At 41.2% G+C, this 18,765-nt stretch overlaps 2 protein-coding genes across 4 annotated transcripts in view; one reads left to right on the top strand and one right to left on the bottom strand.

The window, feature by feature from the left end:
- The window catches only part of LOC119170328 (LIM domain transcription factor LMO4.2), a 108,107-nt gene that overhangs the window by 82,279 nt on the left and 7,063 nt on the right, over positions 1-18,765 (bottom strand). The window lies entirely within an intron of this gene.
- On the top strand, positions 489-12,783 carry LOC119165296 (uncharacterized). 2 transcript variants are annotated; one of them, XM_075876867.1, is made up of 10 exons: positions 489-1,467; positions 2,652-2,783; positions 5,229-5,299; positions 6,424-6,576; positions 6,672-6,759; positions 7,544-7,696; positions 7,797-8,009; positions 8,732-8,903; positions 10,489-10,574; positions 12,091-12,783. In XM_075876867.1, exons 1-10 carry the CDS (start codon positions 1,315-1,317, stop codon positions 12,370-12,372), a joined length of 1,503 nt encoding a protein of 500 aa, XP_075732982.1. In that variant the 5' UTR covers positions 489-1,314; the 3' UTR covers positions 12,373-12,783. The 2 variants fall into 2 exon arrangements, 1 of the variants encoding a protein (XP_075732982.1); XR_012886774.1 differs by lacking the exon at positions 8,732-8,903 and having other exon boundaries at positions 12,091-12,227.

Below are 18,765 nucleotides of genomic sequence, written 5' to 3'. Positions count from 1 at the left end.
AGCATAAAAAGGAAATGGCGCCTGGCGCATTTATTTTACATTGCATATATACCAGCTGAAGAGAAGTTTTAAGCAGTTGTTTGAGTGATTGGTGTAAATAAGATACGCGAAAAGTTTCCTTCTAGTCGAATCAAATGTCGTTTTATATTTCTCAATCAAATGAGTCCTGGCGATGACATTAGAGGACGAACGGCATTTGGGCGATTGCGATTTCGTTCATCCGTGATGTGGCACCACGCGAATGGCCTTCAATCTGAAAGCATTATAGGAGATAAATGCCATTTTTTCTGCCCGTGTGGCACGAGTATTAAATGCATCCATGCTTACATATTAAAAAGACTTGAGTGGAGCAAAGTGTATGTTGTACTGCATTTTTTAAGATTATGGTGTCATCGACACCACACAAACAAGGAAATCCTTTATAAAGCCATTGTCACAACGTTATTATTTGTAATATCTTTATTTTCATATGAAAAGATCATGATATACACTTTTTGCTTCGCAGAAAACTGTACAAGAACAATCAAGAAAATGCACAAAAAATGAACACACACTCGCAAAGGTTCAACATGTGTGTAAATATTTTTATATTTACATGTGGAACAAATTTGGTATCGAAAGAAGGAGAGGTACTTTTGAAATAATTTTTCTACAAACGACACTCAAACGACATTCCGGAAAGTTCAAAAGGCTCAAATTCAACAGCCACGACGAGCGCACGCCGTTCTCACGCGTTACTCGAATATAGGATGTGCTTGATCAAGAAGGAGACGCCGCCATTACCACTTCCTTTCGGGAGCGCTGTTAGCACGACGACGGCTGCTGGCCCTTCTTTTTTACTTCTTTCTCCGGCGGCCGTGGCAGGGCACAGCGCCTTCGGGAAGAGGGGATGAAAGATGTAAGGAGACGAGAGAGAAAGAGTGGCAGCGTCTTTGGAAGGTTACGTTCGCTTGCAAGTGACGACTCCAGCAGCAAACGCGTCAGAGAGGTCGTGTCCATGTAAGCATGGTTTACCCCCTGTCCCTCTCCGCCCCCTCAAATTCAACGTAGAGAAGCGAGCGCGGAGGGAGATACCATTGCATATAGAAGGTGTGATGCTTCCGCACTTTCTCGGCATCTCTTTCCACACCCGCAAGCTTTCACTCCTCCGTCAGTACTCGTGAGTGCGCGCCATTTTGATAACTGCGCCGTTGAAAACGTGACTATCTGCGCCGTTCGCAGAGTGCTGAAGCGTTTGAATAGTATTTGGCGTGCATTTTCTTCACTCGCGCTGAGGACTTTGGAACGTAAATTTTGTGCGCTGCGTCATCCGAGATGCCGCCGATCCGTTGTCTGCTGACTGTACCGCACATTCAGATAAAGCGGACGTACCACTTGGAAGAAGGTTCCGTGGTCGCCCTCAAACATGCGATTGCCACATGTCCTGTCCTTGGGTCGCAAGTTCAACTGTCTTGCAGCAAATTTCAGGTAAGTGACTGCTTATTTGTTCAACTGTGTATTTGTTGAGAGCGATAAGTGCTTTTAATCGTCGTTGAAAGCTGAGGCCCGTTTTTTTTTTTTTTTTTTTGCTGCGAGTTTGCGTAGTTTCGTATTTAAAGGCTGGGGATGTGCGCTTCTGTACTATTGTTAGTGGGGTCCGGTTTGCCGAAACAGTGTTGCTAAGAGGAAAACTAAGCGTGCAAGTTTTTGTATTATTTTACAACTCATGCGTTTTTATTGTCTGCCTCATACATGTGTACGCGTGCCCGAATTGACAGTATGTCGAAAGGCAACTACATGTTTCGCGTATCGACATCGTAGCTAGGCCTCACTGAAGGCTTGTCAATGGTCGCAAGCCTTGTGTTCACGTTCTGACCGCATTAACCTCTCCTTGATGTAATTTAACTCACCCCTCCCACACACCACAACAAAAAAAAAAAAACGTGTTGATACTCGAGATAACATCGGCTGCGATGTGGCCGAACGAGTTCGCCGTGCACTTTTGAACTTAGTTCGCTGAGCATGCGGCTGAACTACACTCGCTTCAACAAAGTTCGTTGATTTTGAACGGTTGGCAGCGCACACCACTTTTCATAGAATGCACAAATAAAGCATGAGAACGTAGTGAGGCGCTTGCTTTAATATTTTCAAGAATGTCACTTTTGTTCTTATCGTACACAAACCTCTGTTATGGTCGATCTAGAGTGTATTGTAAGTTGGAGCGCTCTCGAGTGTTTTGTATTGTTGAATTAACATATATAGCGTGTATGATGCGAGTTGTGGAGTTGTCTCAAGTGTACGTGAGGAGAATTGCATAGTGAGGGGATTAGTCGAAAATTTATTTCGAGTAAAGATGCCTATGCGTACCTGCGTGCGTGTTTGTGTGCGCGTACGTGCGTGCATGCGCGCGCGCGCGCGCGCGCGCGTGTGTGTGTGTGTGTGTGTGTGTGTGTGTGTGTGTGTGTGTGTGTGTGTGTGTGTGTGTGTGTGTGTGTGTGTGTGTGTGTGTGTGTGTGTGTGTGTGTGTGCAAGGCATTCCGGAGGCCGTGTCTCCAACAGGCCATGCGTGCTGGCAGCTGAGCCATGTCTTCGCGATCTAGGAACATACAGTAGCGAACAAACCCTCATACATCTTTTTCAGTTCATTGACAATATACGGGGTTGGTTTGCAGGTAATGGATCCTCTGTTCAATGAACTTGTCGACCTCGCTACTGAAGACAGCATACCCGATATGTCGAAAATCGTTCTTATGGCACAGCAAGAAAGTAGCGGGAATGAAGCGCCGTCATGTTCATCGTCACAGGTAAATTTTCTGAGTTTTACGTTCTTATTGTTTAATATTATTAAGATTAAATGCTCTTTTATAAATATTTAAATTATCAGTTATTTAGTTTTGATGATCAGTTGCAACTGTTGGCGCGAGTGATTTTTGGCAGCGAGAGCAAAACGGCACGAAATGTCTGAGTTTGTTATCAGCTGATGTCATTCTAGAAGTCCGATGTTAAGTCCTAACGCCTGATGCTCTTCTCTAGATTAGTTATCGAATATGGTACAAATCCTTTGCGGATGTTACGATCTAGCTGCTTTTTAAGTTTTACCGGCTTATGTTGATTTGAGTACATTTTGTTGGAATATTACTTACGGCTAGGGACACGTATGCTGTGGGTGAAAGAGGAAGTGTGATTGTGAGCAGCAAAGCAGGGGGACTTGAGTCAAGCGCAGTGTTTCTTCGCGGAAGGTGCGGGTGAAATCGGTGTTGTGGAATAGCAGGGAATGAATTAATAAATTTTGAAGTATTTTATTTGAAGTATTATTTAAATTAAAAAAATTGTATTGAAGAAATTGTTTTATTATCTGCGCTTTTCGCACGCTGGCATGCAAGGCCCTGGTTATGTTTTTTTTTTTGCGTGCGACACAAACTTGCGTGCACTCACGCAATTTTAGGAGGGTGCCTTTTTTTGACCATTGCAGTTTTTTTAAAATAAAAAGTCTATGATACGCTGGTTCCTGTCGTTTTCGCACAAACTAGATGGCGAAGCGAAAATAACTTTCTGCAGCTAAAATGACGACCACGTGACAAATTTAAAACTGTTCAATTAGCATTTTAATTTTGGGCTTTAGTGCCGTATATATCAAAGTTCTAGTGGGAAATCATAAGTAATCGCACCTGGCCGGCACGAAGCACAGCATAATACCGAAATGACCCGTGGAGAGGAAATGGTGAAACTTAAATGGAATGGTGCGCCAAAGCAGAATCTGGTCGTAAAAAGTCTGCCAACATTTTAAAATACCCAAGTAGACAGCTTATCATTTGTCTAAGATGGGTGGTCCTGATATTTTCCGTTCTGAAAATATAAAAAGGCTAAAAAAACATTTCACTTCTCTGCAAAAAGAAATGGCAAAGTGTCTGCGCCAGAGGTTTATTCTTAGACAGGGGAAAAGTTTCATTGCAGTTTTCTTGTGCACAGTGCATAAATAGTACGAGAGAGCGTGTACCAGTTCATGGAAATGCCGATTTTTGCTTGCACTACCAGGTGCAATGAAAAGCTTAAACCAGCTCTGCCGTTATTATTGTAAAATACCTACCACCTCGTCATTGCAATGTATGAATACCAACTTGCCGCTGCCCTCTATGCTATGCATTGTATCTCAATATTGTATATTGTGCATTCCCACCCCTGAAACTGCCCGCGAGGGCTTACAGTAATATAATAAATGATGGCAGTGTGAGCTATAGCAATAGGTTTACAGTTTCTAGAATGTGTTGTGAAAGACTGGCGTGTATTTAAATATCTCCATGCTATAAGCAATATCTAGTACATTTACTGACCAAAGTAATAAAAGATGGAGCTCTCAATTATCGTAACACTGCAACTTTACGAAATACAGCTTATTAAGTTGCTCTTGCTATGTTATTACTCACTACTCACCAACAGCTAGCGAAGTACCATTGAACAACACTGCCAATGGAGTGCAGCGGAGTTTATTAGGGTGCCTAATGAGACATAAAAATGTTGTTTATAGCCCATAGTATGGATCTTTACTTGTATGCGGGTCTTGTTAGCTTTCTGAAATGTCAATGAGGTATTGTAAATGAGTTCTTTGGAGATCCGCAAGGTGGCAGAAGGTATTTTGCAAGAACCAGGCCAGTTTGCAGAAATGCGTATACTAACGCATTAGTGATTACGATTTTCTGACCTCCTGGTTGAAAAATGGTTCTCAAGCAAATGCCTTCAGTCTTGTGAGAGGCCATGGATTGCAGATATAAGAAATTTATTTGCCCCTTCTGCAAACATATGAAAAGAAGAAAACAAAAAATATCCTCTTTGCTGAGTTTGTGAAAATATTAATAATTTGTTTTTTATTGAAATGGTGCCACTGTTTCAACTCAGTGGGGTTCGTTTACTTCACTATTGGCATGAAAGTAATACCTTAAAAGTGTCTTCAATGAAACCAATATATGGGATTTCTCAAAAATGAAAAACGAGACCTAAACAGCCCAACATAAACAGTTGTAGCCATCTGGCATCAGGGAACAAAAGTATCATGAATATAGCCTTATTATAATAAGTTAAATTGCAGACTAACGTCTGCTGATAAAAAGTGCAGTCATCATGGCTCATTTCGTTACCAAGTCTCATGACAGATACATGCTCATCGACAGTAGTGAAATGGTTAATGTGCTGGTTGTCCTCCCCTTATTTGTATCATGTAAAAGTTGCATTATTGTTCGTTCCCTTGCTTTCAGGGCACATTACAAGCTGTTGTTGAAACTGGTGAGCAAGACACACCAAGCATGGTCATTGAGCCTGTCGAGCGGTAAGGGCTTTTTTAGGATCATTTGTAATTGCAGTATGAACAGCTATGAGTTATGGGTAGAGATGTGCAAATATTAGTTCACCATATTGAAGCATTTCCGAGTAATAAAAACCAGGTTGAATTGAATATATTCAATTTGGAATGATACATCAACAAACTAGGAAAAGATCAACTTGAAATGAAAATTATCACCAATAAGCATTACATAAGAATTATGCAGTGTTGTTTGAGGGTACCTCATTTGCAGTTATTTAACATGTTTGTGAAGGAATGATAGCTGTTTGGTATAATTAGAGAGCTGTGACACGAATGTACGTCACCATTTCTCTAGACAGTAACAACAGCTGTTCACCAGTCACACTAGTGCTTATGTGTTGATCTTGTCATCATAGCTTAATCCTTTAAATAAACTTGAAAAACTTATTACGTAAACTTTGCAACATTACTCGTGGCTATATAAATATTTGTGTTCATTTGGCATGTATTATTACAAAGTCATATTCTGTTGAAATATTTCAAATAATGTAATTTTTTAATTGTATAACTTTCTAATCAAAAGCATTATTAGAAGATAAGAACACTGATTGGTTAATGACTTGCAGTCTTCTCAAAGCCATGGCGATTTTAGAGCTACACTTACACATGTGCGTTCAGGAATTGCAGAAGTGCAATGAATATGCAGTAAGAAATGCATGTTCTAGTCATGTTCTTCTTATCTTCCACCTTGATCAAAACTACTTGAGCTGTTTTTATAGATGTGAGGCACACTTAAAGCATTGCAATAACAATCCAGCCATGACATTCAACTTGACTGTTAATATCTATTGCAAACTCACTTTTTCAGCTTCTATAGCCTTGAGAACACTATAAATCAAGCAGACAAGCTAGATGTTTTATTGTGAATGACTCATAAACTTTTAAACTGCTGATATATAAACTGCTGTCTAGCACTTTTGGCCTGAGTGTGTTTGTGTTGCTTTTACTGCAGGTTTCTTGTTGTTTGTTTTATTCAGCCCAAATATCTGCTAATTTCTGGCTTTATTTTTAACGTGTGCATGAGCAGAAAGATTACCCGAAGTGTTATTTTTCTTGCGGTAATTTGCATCATGATACATTTTTTACAGCCCACTCGGCTCAGGGGATAATGATGGCATAAATTTTAAACTACCCAGCCTTGGTGCCCTCCATGAAAAAGTGATAAGCTCTCCGCTGCTAACACCTTCTACATTCAGGCAAATCATTGACATCCTGAAAAATGAAATGGCCAAGTACACACTGTGAGTACACAGAGGTGCACATTTAAATATAGTGTCCTGCCCTGTTAAACTTCAAGTTGTGACAGCTTAAGCTGCGATGCTCAACTGTCTTGCAGGTATCCAACGCGTTGTTTCTACAGTAAGGTGACAACCCTGCTCCTTGACAAGTATCCACAGCTGAAAGATGTAATTGGAAGTGGGCACGTAAGTACTGTTATGCTGTAAGATATGTGATACTTACGCTTAATCACATTGCTCCCTAATGTTCCTTAAAGCTCCTTAATCACATTTAAAAGCAGTTTTGGGTACATTTTTTTCAGTGTTTCACAATGCATTGATATAACAACATTCACTTTAATAAAACATATGTTCAATTTTGAAAATCTAATTTTGCATTGAAGTGACACTGTATGATGCTTACAATTACAAAGACTATTGTGCACAGATTCATATGTAAAATCGAAAACAAAAGAGAAAAAGAGGGTTCTTCATTAGCTGGGACTCGTGGGGTCATAGTCTTAAGCTTCATATGCTGTAGGGTGTAATTGGTAGTGGTCACTTTTCTTATTCGCAGCCGCTGTCATGAGTAGCAACAAGTTGGGGTCTTGTATATGGCCGCATACACAATACTAAGGCTCAAATGTCCTGCAGCTACATAAATCACCAGACGAGTGGATAAGTGAGCGTGCTACTAAATTTTAGTCAGGGTATTGCAGCAGCCATTTATCTGTGAGACATACTTTTTAATAAATAAGCAGTGCTGCTAGACATTTTGTGAATGTTTTGCAACTAGTGAATGCTTTGGATATATTTATCAAAAGTGCATTTCATTACCAGCAGTTTTAAAGTCACTGATATCAGTGGGCTTATAGTGCTTGAATTTTAGTTTGTGTATTTATTATGAAAAGAAATTCATTGAAAAGGCCAGGTATGCATGTATCATTGTGTACATGAATATATTGAGCACCTTCATTTTCCGAATTGACAGGACTCCTGGAAAGTAGCCCTCCGCAATAAGTATAAAAACCTAAGAAGGAAGCTGGATGATCATGAAGATGTGTTAGCAAGTCGCCAGAAATTCGGTGCCCAAAAGAAAACAGGAGGCACCACTGAGCTTCAAAGGAAAAAAGCTGGGAAAATGGTGAGGATAGTTTAATACCGTGCTCACAGAAAATCCCACCCATTTGTAAAAGCTGCATGAATAGTCTCATCAATAGCTTGCAATTTGATTCCAATTCCAGAGTGTGAGCATCACAGATCTAACAGCAGAAGATGATGACAGTATTGCCAAACATGAAGATCGACTTGTTTTGGAAACCAAAAAACTATTGCCGGATGAGCAACTCGTGGAAAAGTTAATGGCCTTGACAGCTGGGAAGAGGCTTCCTGACGTTGCGACGAAAACGATTCGTGATGTGAAAAAGAACTACCCCTATATGATGGACTTTCAGCGAGTACGTTGGCTTTTTTTCACTTCTAGGTAGGGTACATCTGTGGTTTATTAACTGTATTGCTGTAATTATATAAAAGTGAAGAAATTTAACTGGGTAAGAATACAACTTGTTGCCACTGGGGTCCCAGCCTGCAACCTTCAAGTAACTCATATAATGCTCTGCCAGTCGAGCTACAGTGCCAGCCTTCCTCCTGTACACTTAATTGGGGTGGATGTGTGCACTTAAACTTGGGAGTGTTAGCCAGTGCTGCATGCTCTAAGCTATTGCGATGAGTGTTGAACACCTTTTGCCTGCTGCCACCCCGCGGCATATTACTTTTGTACTATAGCTGCAGTTTACCAATAATCCCTCACATACTTTCTGAAGGCATCAAGTCTGCCAGAACAAGACTCTTGCTCTAAACGCAAGAAAAAAGTGGAAACATTAGGCCTCGGTTTTCTTCGTATGACGCTGCTTCAATGAAAACGAGCTGGCAGTAAAGATAAGAAAAACATGGGGACTTGATTTTGAGCGCATACTGTATAGTTATTTGAATGTTGTCTATTTCATGATCGAGGACATATATTTAGTGGGCAATGTTCTATTTGTATTTTGTAGAGAGATTGTTTGGGTGCCGCCAGAAACTATTTTAGAATATATGAAAAATTATGTAGGTGAGGCTGCTCATCATGAAAGGCCTGACATTTTGTTTTATAATGTTGCTCGCTGTTTATTCTATGCAGTTTTGCAATGACTTTACAAGACTGACCGACATAAAACCAGTCGGGAAGGTTTCAACAGCCATCGATAAATTAACCCAATTGGCAGTGATGAAGAAAATACGTTGTAGTGAAAACACGAGGCAAATGTTGGAGAGAGCACGTCAAATGGACCCCAAAAGGATGAGAACAAGACGTGAGTTCATGAGAATTTTATTTCAGCTTGGATTGTACTCGATACTTGAAATATGATTGTGTAAAAACAGGGAAGACAACAGACAAGGATAACTGCGTACTTGCTAGGTTTGTAAGACATTAGATTACAGTTTTTCGGTAACCCCATAGTTAATTTTCCACAATGTAATATGCATGCACTCTCCCGTATACTATAATATTTATCAGCAAATAATTTTATTGTTTTCCCTATCAAGGATCCTAATAATTGCCTGTCTTTCATGAAACTAGCCCAAGCTGTTCAAGGAGCTTTTGCCACTTAAATCAGAGTTACTCTGGCTTACTCCTAATGAATTCAATCAGTTACATTGCTCAGGTCACATACTTTTTTAGCATTATGTTCTTGTGTTGACCTACTTTTTTTTGTGGTACTTAAAATTGCAATCTGCATTATCATAAATAGCTCATCTTCATTCTAAAAATATAAATCTGCAGAGAGAGTAAAACATGTTTGTGTACTTATGTATTACTTACCTTTTGTATACCTTTTATGATTTTTTTTTAAATTCAGTGCTTTCAAATTTATTGTTTGCTTTATTTGTGTATCACTTCTTGCTTTCTTGTAATGACACAGCTTCTAATAATTGTAGAAGCTGAAGAAAAATGGCCCTGAAAAGTCTGTTCGCAGCACACACATGCAAGGGTACTTGAAATGTTGGCAGCCACACATCCTTGCTCTCGGGAAAAGAGATTTTATGCAGCTCCTCACTTAAAGGCTAGCAGAGTGGAATTGCGTCCATATGTATCAGAAGGCTAACTTATCACAGGAGGTCAAATCACAGGAGGCTGTATATTAGGAGGCCATATGTATCACAACCTGTAAGAAAAGTTGTTTCAATGTGCCCTAAGTTTGCACTTCAGAGCTCATTTGTGTGTGCTGTCCATGTTTTCTTTCAAGTGCTACACATCTGATAAATGGATGAACCTGTACAGACTGCCAACTTTACACTTACTGTTTTGAACAGCATAAAGGATGAAAGACACATATGATAGCTGAACATCAGAAATGCCTGTATGAAGTCCTTTTTTATGTTTTTATTGTTGTTTAATTCATGAGCTCACATTATCTGCCCCAACTCACCCTTTTGATACATTTCAATACACTTGCACCATTGGCCCTTTCCTAAATGTAACACCCTTTCTTAGGGCCACGAAGAATATTTTTCTCACAAGGGAATACTTAGCAGTATGCTGATGGCCCTCCTTTGTAGAAGTCACGGCTAGAATTAATCTATATTCAAAGAAAGTGTAATTACCAGATTCATTCCTATGAAGAATATGTTTTCACGTGTTCTGTGAAAGCTGGCTATCACATTTGTGTTTTATACAATTGTGATTGAAGTCAACACATTACCCTTCTAGCCAATTTCTTGAGATTATGCCGCTTCTTTACAAATTTTGTATGACAAGCTTGCATCTTCTCCTTTCCAGGCTTATTTAGAAAGCATTTTAGATGTTGAAATGCATGCTTCATTGCCTCCTATGACAGTTTGAAATTATTTATTACTGTCAAATAAAATAGCCTTGCATAATTTTATTTTTTGCAGATATTATGGCACTTGTAGCTCTGAAAATCGTCTGTGAGAATGTGAAGGAACGGTCAGCATGCTCAATTTTATTTGTGCAAGAGACTGTGAGTATATGAAACACTGAGTAGCTAATGTCACTGCATGTTAGCAAATGAAAATTTAGACAAACTGAATCAAAGCGAACTCACTATTGCTAGCAGAGGCCAATGGTCAAGTTATGACAAAGCAATGCCAGTACAGTTACACCCCTTTATAAGAGGCATGCTTCGTATGGCAATTCTTGTCTTTTATACAAGATGTCTCTTATAAGCAGGGTGCCTCGTACGCATTTTCTTATCAGCCCATATTTTAGTGTAGGCACACTGGTGTCTCGGATACCCGTTTGTCTTTTATATCAGTGTCTCTCGTAAAGGGGTTTGACTGTAATACCAAATTTAGAGATGGCGACAGATAACGTGTAAAACATAATTTTGTGGCTGTAAGCTGTGACCGAGGTAAATGAAGGAATTGTGAAGGTCAGTCAGCCAGTATTTTTTTTTTCAAGTGCATGACATTGATTTGCAATTTTGCGTCCATATGCTTTAAATGATGCCTTGCAATACTCACTTTAGGTTCCATTTTACGTCAAGATGGTGTTTTTTTCATTCTAAACATTGTTTCGCATCTGGCTTTGCAAAACAGCAGTAACTCCTGCTAGCATATACTTTCTCTCTCTATCTGATCAGTGTAATCACGAATTAGTTTTGTGACTTGATTCCATTAATATATGAATGCAAGGCCCCAGGCTCATTTTATGCTTTGTTTGCTTTGTGACATGTCTTGCTTTTAAGCAGTGTGCATTAAATAAATTTACACAAGGCTATCCTCCACCACCATTATTGTGTCTGCAAAACAAGAGACATTTTCAAACTCTTGAGTGCTCCTTAACCTTATGCACTCCATACTCGGGTTTAAAAAATCTGAGTATCAGGTTAAATACACAGACATAGAATAACAGTGTGATGAGCGTTATAGCTGCATTGTATTAGATTTTTACAGCAAGTAGAAATAAATTTCAAGATGAAACAAGGATGAAAATATATGGTACAATCTACATCACCTTCTCCTGCTGTTGTTCTTTTTTTGTGTGTGTCAAGGAATGTTTTTATTTTTTCAGGAAGAAATTTTTATTTTTCAAGTATAACACAGTTATTTTTGTTAGCTGATGTAGAATAACTAAATATGTCTGAAGAAATTCTTGAACGAGGCTTTCTTTCTTTCCCTATTCCCTAATGAGGCAAGTTTTGTGCACGCTAAGGGGCAGTGAATACCAGCTTTTTGTTTGTGTATGTCGAATGGATGCATAAATTTTCATTGCTTTGCACTGTGATTGCCTAGAGAACTTGTGACACTACAATTGTTCCCTTCATTTTGTCAGATGCATTATATTGTTTTAATCTCCCAGTTAAACCATAGTTATGCTGCACACATTGAAATTGTTGTTAATGATAGATATCACATCTGTAATGCTAAAACACAAGTTGTGTCTTTTAAAGTGCTCTAAACCTGTTTTTTAAACTGTACAGAATTTGAAGTAAGCCACTCAGTGAAGTCTTATGCATTTTCACTTTGCCTATACAGGACGACATGCCAGCAACGCCATGTGTATCTTATAATGGGGCCGTCCTTGAAGATGCAGAGTTTTTCTGGCTGATGGTAGACCAGACAAAGTGTTTTCAAGTGACTAATGCAGAGGAAGGACTTGTCGCAATTATGTGTGCAAACTGGTTGTTCAATGTTCAATATGCTTTTAAAGCGTTCAACACCCTTGTCGTCCTCGAAAGATTTTTTCTTGAGCTCGAAAAGACAACACCAAGATCTGTTGTTGCGAAGTTCTTAAACATTGTCGTAAAATCCACATAGTCATATGATAATGCCATATGGTAATGTTCTTGCACATTTGCCTTACTGCATATTTTTTATGTTTGATTGTATTAGTGATTGAAAATTTATTGATTATTATTGCCGTTTTTAGTGCCGCATTAATTTATTTTGCATTCGCTTCACAAGTCGTGCATGTTTCTCCTTTTGCATAGCCGGGCACACATGCTGTCAAATAGCCCATGGTCATTGAACTTTTTAGTTATTACCATATTACATTCCTGCAAGACAGAACTATTGTGCAATAGTTTTTGCTGCTTGTTTGCTAATCTAAATAACATTACACTGCCTTGGTTATGGTCAGATTAGATTATGTGGGCCATTATGATATAATGCACATTGCAAGAAGCATGTGTAAAATTTTGCAATAAATGTAAATAATTTAGAGAAAAACTGCCTTGTGGTACTTGTTCTTGATATTTAGTCTGCACAAATCCATATTTATTTCTAGAATGCATCAAAAACAGATTTCTTTAAAAGTGAGAGCGATGCGCATCTACATAGCACTGTTGTTTTTATATATGCACAATATTTTTAACTTGGTAAGACTGAACCTTGATTTAGCCATGCCAGGTTTAACTGCAAATTAAGTTGCTGAAATATGTGTATTCTCTGCATCCTGCAATAGACAGGCACACTGCTTTGAGTACTATATATATTAGCATGTGCCGTGCATACATGTGCCGTGCATACCCGTTAGTGCTCTGTGGAAGTCGATATATAGCCATGGATATTCGTGCACATATATATTGACTTCACCCTGCCCTGAAGCGGAACACTGCAGCGCACGCCTATCGATATAGCAGAGGGTGCACACTTTTCCAACACCCTTGAAAAAGGGTGTTCCAGTTCAAAACACCCTAACACCCCAATTTTCATTTTGCTCGACACCCTTCGTCTAAGGTGTTCACATAACACCCTTTCAGTAGGGTGTATCTGAAAACACCCATAGGGTGTTCCTCTGGCGACAAGCCAGTTTACACCCTTAAGGGTGTAAAAAAATTTACTGTGTTGCAATTGAAGCGAAAGAAAAAGAGAGAAACGAAGTTGGACGACGCACTCCGCCACCGCGGCCACCCTAGTCGCTCGAGGCACGCCCACACTGGGTCAACAATGGGCCTAATGGCTCAGCGGGGTACATAGGCACTGCTCGCCGCGTAGGGGGCGCCACGCGATGCGCCGCGTGTATGACGTAGAGGAGAGGTTCTGATGAAGGCGCAAGCACTTTGCGGCCAAGAAAACACGAATAAAAAGATTTGCGGGGGTAAAGAAAGCCCTGTCACTTCAATCAAGAGCCATTAGGGCAATTGCTTACGTTTGGTTTCCTAAGCGAGTTTCGCCGGTTGCGAGAGGAGCTCGCTATAAAGTGGGTAGCTTATGAGAGATCTGAATGTCGTTTCACCTAACTTTCTTTTTGCTGCTTCACACGGCTAAAACTTAGTTGATTAAACAACTTTTCGGTGTTGCGCAGCGAGCATGTCATCAATATCGCGGCTGGAGCACTTTTTAAGTAAGCTTTTTTGATTTGGTTTCCATGGTGAGCAGCTCGGACGCTTTTCAGATAACGTGCACATTCAAGACTGCTTGTTAGGTTGCCCTTAGACTGCAGGGTGCCATATTTCGTATGCAGAGTAAGTGCTGAACGTGAATCGCGAATAAATGGTGTAAACTTCAAATCATGTGCGATCTCTTTTAATTTCGCATTCAAAGATATGTAGCGGTAAATGAAGTCATGCCTGTACTTTTCACTGTCTGTATCAGTGCAAATATTTAGAAAAGCCGGAAGCAGGGATTCTATATTTTTAGTGAAATATAGACTTATTGTTTGTTCGCTTCAGTTTTTCAGGTGCTTTATTGTTTTTTCACATCAGTTTTCCCTCTTTTATCAGTGCGAATAATTAAGGCTTCTTATTAATTATGGCTCCTAAACGTTAACTAAATATAAATAGCAGCCCATTGTTCATGTGCCTTATCGTTTATTTAGAACGGCTACATAAGCAATGTCCCTTAATTGTAACATGATGCACAAATTGAGCAGACGACATTAGTCTTGCCTTGGTGTGAATAACGATTGTGTTTTTAGCGCTTTTATACGAGTGCCGTTTTGGACACTCAATTACCAGTTTCTGTAGAATATTAATCTCAGTTACTTCCGCATTATAATTTAGACGAAACCTTTGATCTCAACTATTAGACGATATTTATGAAAACGAGGAAACTAGGCAGAGCAATAACTCCCTAAAAAAACGTTGAATGTTGTGGCGGTAGACGTGATGATATGCGATTGTTTACACCTGTTCGGCCGAGTTTTGAACCAACAAAGCCGACAAATGCTACGCCAAAGTGTCTCTTACATTGCCACTGGTGTTTGTCAGCATACTTCCCTCACGCCATGCATGTCTTATGAGAATCGCGAACCTCTGTTGCGAATTATAACGGAATATTCTGTGAATTATAGGTGTTTCAAACACACGTGGATGAGCATTCTCAACTAGCCTGTTTCTTTTGTTTATTGCGTAAATGTACAGTACATCATCTGAACACGTAACACGTGGCTGTTCTGGTCAGTTTCCCGCGGGTAGTCTTGCAGAGACCTACGGTATGGTCTGCAGGTACACATCAGTAGGCCTGACGGCCTGGAGCGTTATGCAGGATGGCGCGAGTTTGATAAATTTCGGGATCTTTCCGACCTCTGGCGACATCCCCTTTTGAACGAGTCAACAGTACGAAGAGGTCAAGTTCACCCCTCAACAGGCTGCGTTCCATTTCATGGTTACGATATTAAGCGGCATCGAGTCAAGGACGGTCGACAAAGTTGGGTGGTGTTTTCAAACTACAGGCACCTTTCATTTGTTTGTCGTTTCACTGAGTGCAGAAGTGCAATAAAAGTGGCAGAAACTTTTTCTGAAGCTATTTGTGAAAAGCACGGTCTGTTTAAATTCATTTTGAATCTTGTGATTTCTACATTAGGTATCCTTTACAATAATGAGCATGGTGACCTCCGAGATTAGCTCCGACCGAGCGCCTGACAACATCATGATCACCGCTAAACCCGAGGCCATGTGTATAATCCTGGCCAGCCAGTACATAGCGCGCTGCTCAGCCGGTGCGCGCCTTCTTCACTGGCTCTGCGAACACGTGTGTCCGGCTAATTAGCTAGTTGGCTTGGCCTTGCTAGTTAGGACAGGACATGCTATGAACGATAAAATTACGCCAAGCCACGCTAAGACGATGGTAGTTATGCAACATTCTAATAAGGCCATTCTAATGAAGCCATATGAAGCAAGGACCGTCCTAAATAAATAATACTGATGAACGCGCTAATTAAACTATATTATTAACGCAACGCTAATTATGAACATGTCAAGTAAAACATGCTAATTAAGTTTTACTAATATGATAGTAATTATAGTTGTGTTAATCAAACTACCGTATTAGTTTTATACTAATCGATACCTTGTTAATTGCAACCGAGACAGTTATTGACAGTTTTATTAAAATCTAATCAAGACACAGTTTTTCAATGTTATTGTTTATAAGCCCTATAGCTCGTGTGCCCAGAAAGCTCGGTTCATGCTGCATAGCACCCCTGGAGTAATGTCCAGAGTGCCGTAGGTGGCTTTGATTAGCTATATGTATGCAGCCAAGAGCATGTGCACAGCAGGTGCAAACCCGATAGCTTGGGTACAAACTAATGAAGTTATCGATGTATTTTGTCGAGATTAAATGTACCGGCATGCATTTATACAGCTGTTTGCTTTGCTGGAAGTAAGAAGTAACGCTCACTATTGGATGCGCATAAAACTGCATAGCAACGCCAGTTGAATAGAAGAGGAAATGTTCTTGTAAACTATTTTACGCAGGCCGCATGGGCGCCGCTAGCTTAGGCTGTTTAAGCAATGCTTCCGTATTTATCATTTTCTATGGCGGCGTTAGTTAATAAGGTCATGGAATGTCGGGACCACCCGCCCAACCATTTTTATGCGCATGAGTCAAAAGTAGCAGTGTTCATTTAGTGGCTAACGCGGTTGCTTGGGCGAGTTGGTACGACATGATTCACTTAAAAAACAGCACCAATAACGAGGGACAAGAGAAAGAAGGAGACAGACAGCGGCGCTGACTTACAACAAAAATTTATTTGCTAGAACCGCACAATATATACTTGGGCAGCATCTGACAAAAAAGAGAAATACAAAACAAACAAAACAGAATCCATCTAACTACGTGGTTGTTAGGTGGATTCTGTTTTGTTTGTTTTGTATTTATCTTTTTTGTCAGATCTGCCCAAGTATATATTGTGCGGTTCTAGGAAATAAATTTTTGTTGTAAGTCAGTGCCGCTGTCTGTCTCTTTCTTTCTCTTGTCCCTCTTTATTGGCGCTGTTTTTTAAGTGGTTCATTTAGTGACTACAAAAAACGGCAAGGCCACCACCCAATATAATGACACCAAACACATCAGTAAGGTACTCTACACAGTGTTTTCGTTAGCCTATTTCAAATAAAAAGACAATAAATAAATGCAAAAGAGTCTCGGAGCGCCATTTAATGCATCTCCTTTGCAGTTGCATCTTAGGTTCCTGTTTTATTTCCTGCTATAGCGACTTATATTCTCACTTCAGTTCGACGCCAGCGTCTCCTTTTTTTAGAGACAGACGACTAAGTCGGTGCTCTGCGGTTTCCGTTTTCCCCTCGAAAGCTTTGTTTTTTTTCCTTTTCGGTTGAACTTCCCGCGGAGTAACAGGAAGAGGAGGCACTTCTTCTTCTCGTCGCCACTCGTCTCCTCATTCATCAGCTCGTCGTCCCCCTAATTGGGCTCCTCGGTCTGCGCCACCCGTAGTACAGACACACCGGCGCGCCGTTCTCTCTTCCTCAATCGAACTCCTTCATTAGCCGCGCGACTGGTCCGCTTCGTTCGCCGGGTCTGCAGCCAAAGCGACGTTCTCTCGTTTCACGACGACGCCCGCGTCACTTGCTCTGGCCGAGACCGAAGCGGAGGACCGGCACGCGAGAGTATGTGTACGAGGAATGCATCTGCCGCGCCCCGTCTCGACCAAGGCGGCCGCCTGTTCTCACTATACAAGCCGTGACGTGTCAACGACGTGAAACGAACGGAAAAAAACAAAACAACAACAAAAAAGCACTGACGCGACACGAGACGACAGAGGGCGAAGAGACAGCCGGAAGGAAGGTGTAGACATATAAAAAAAAAGCTGCTTCCTGCCATGACTTAGCATTCATTGACCGACGTGACTCTCGGATTTTTCATTTCTCTTTTTTTAGTTTGGAGCGTGCCCGGTTCGTTGACAAGGCAGGCTCGTTGACGAAGCACCGTCGCCGCTATAGTATACGATATTCCCCGTTCGCTTTGCTTTGTTTCTTTCGTGCCCCCTTGGGGCGACTCGTCAACAACTGCCACGCGCCGCCGTTCCAATCATATTACGGCAGTCCGTAACGAGCAGGCGGATAACAAGGGCCCAGCGTTACGGAGCAGCGGACTTATCGCGCGCAGCTCGTGGTTGTATACAGCGGGTGGGTGGGCGGTCGGCCTCGTCGGCGTTTTTTTTTTTTTTTGCCTCCCCCGCCGCCGCCTCCTCTCGCCGAGAAAGACGACTCATTAACTCGTTCCTTCCCAAACGTTTCACCGGCGAGCTTGTTTGTGCGGCCATGTGAGCGCCGAGGCCGAGAGCAGATCGAGAGGTAAGAGAGAGTTGGGCCAGGAACGCGGCAGGGTGGCTCTCCGCAGAGGAGAGGGGGTTTCGTTCTCAATCATGGGCGCACGGCGGATTTCCGGAGGTCGCCCCCTTTTCGTACAATGATGCTTTCTCTATACCGTCGCGCCCCAAATTAGTGCCTGTTGCCGGTGCCGTTGGCAGAGGCGGCTCTTGCTCATTGGCTTGCATCGACGGTGGTGGTGCTGCTGCTTCAACGTGCCTTCTTTCACCAGCTCGTTATTTCTGCGCTCTTGCTTCTACACCTCTCCTTTTTTTGCTATTTTGTTCTTCTATGGCGTTTCTCCACGCCGCGTGGTGTTTAGCCTCGAAGAGCCTCCGTGGGAACAGTGGGCCGCGACAGTTCGTTAGCTCTAATCACCCACGTCGGCGGCGGCCACCGTGGTGACGAGATATGTGAAGTATCCGAGCAAGGTTGCCGCCACGACGACCAACGAAAGCCTTTGCCAGAAAAGGCCGTCACACGCTACTGATACCTGAAGCGGTGTGGGTTGATAACGAGTTAAATTATCGAATGCCTATTATCAGCCTTCTCGCACAAGCTTTCGATCAATTGCGGCCCTAACTCTAAAAGAAAGAAAGGTAAGACTTAGCTGAAGCATGCTGCTGATACTTTGTAGCTAACGTATAACCAACATGTGCGACTA

This window comes from Rhipicephalus microplus, chromosome 2 (assembly GCF_043290135.1).
Source record: "Rhipicephalus microplus isolate Deutch F79 chromosome 2, USDA_Rmic, whole genome shotgun sequence".
Lineage (NCBI taxonomy): Eukaryota > Metazoa > Arthropoda > Arachnida > Ixodida > Ixodidae > Rhipicephalus > Rhipicephalus microplus.
The sequence above is the reverse complement of the archived record's forward strand: the minus strand, read 5'-3'. Positions and strand labels throughout refer to the sequence as shown.

Bases quoted from the DNA above. Each gene is read 5' to 3' on its own strand.
- LOC119165296 (XM_075876867.1), top strand. From the start codon at position 1,315: ATGCCGCCGATCCGTTGTCTGCTGACTGTACCGCACATTCAGATAAAG. The intron at 1,468-2,651 runs GTAAGTGACTGC...GTTGGTTTGCAG, and splicing joins TGTCTTGCAGCAAATTTCAG to GTAATGGATCCTCTGTTCAA. The intron at 6,760-7,543 runs GTAAGTACTGTT...CCGAATTGACAG, and splicing joins ATGTAATTGGAAGTGGGCAC to GACTCCTGGAAAGTAGCCCT.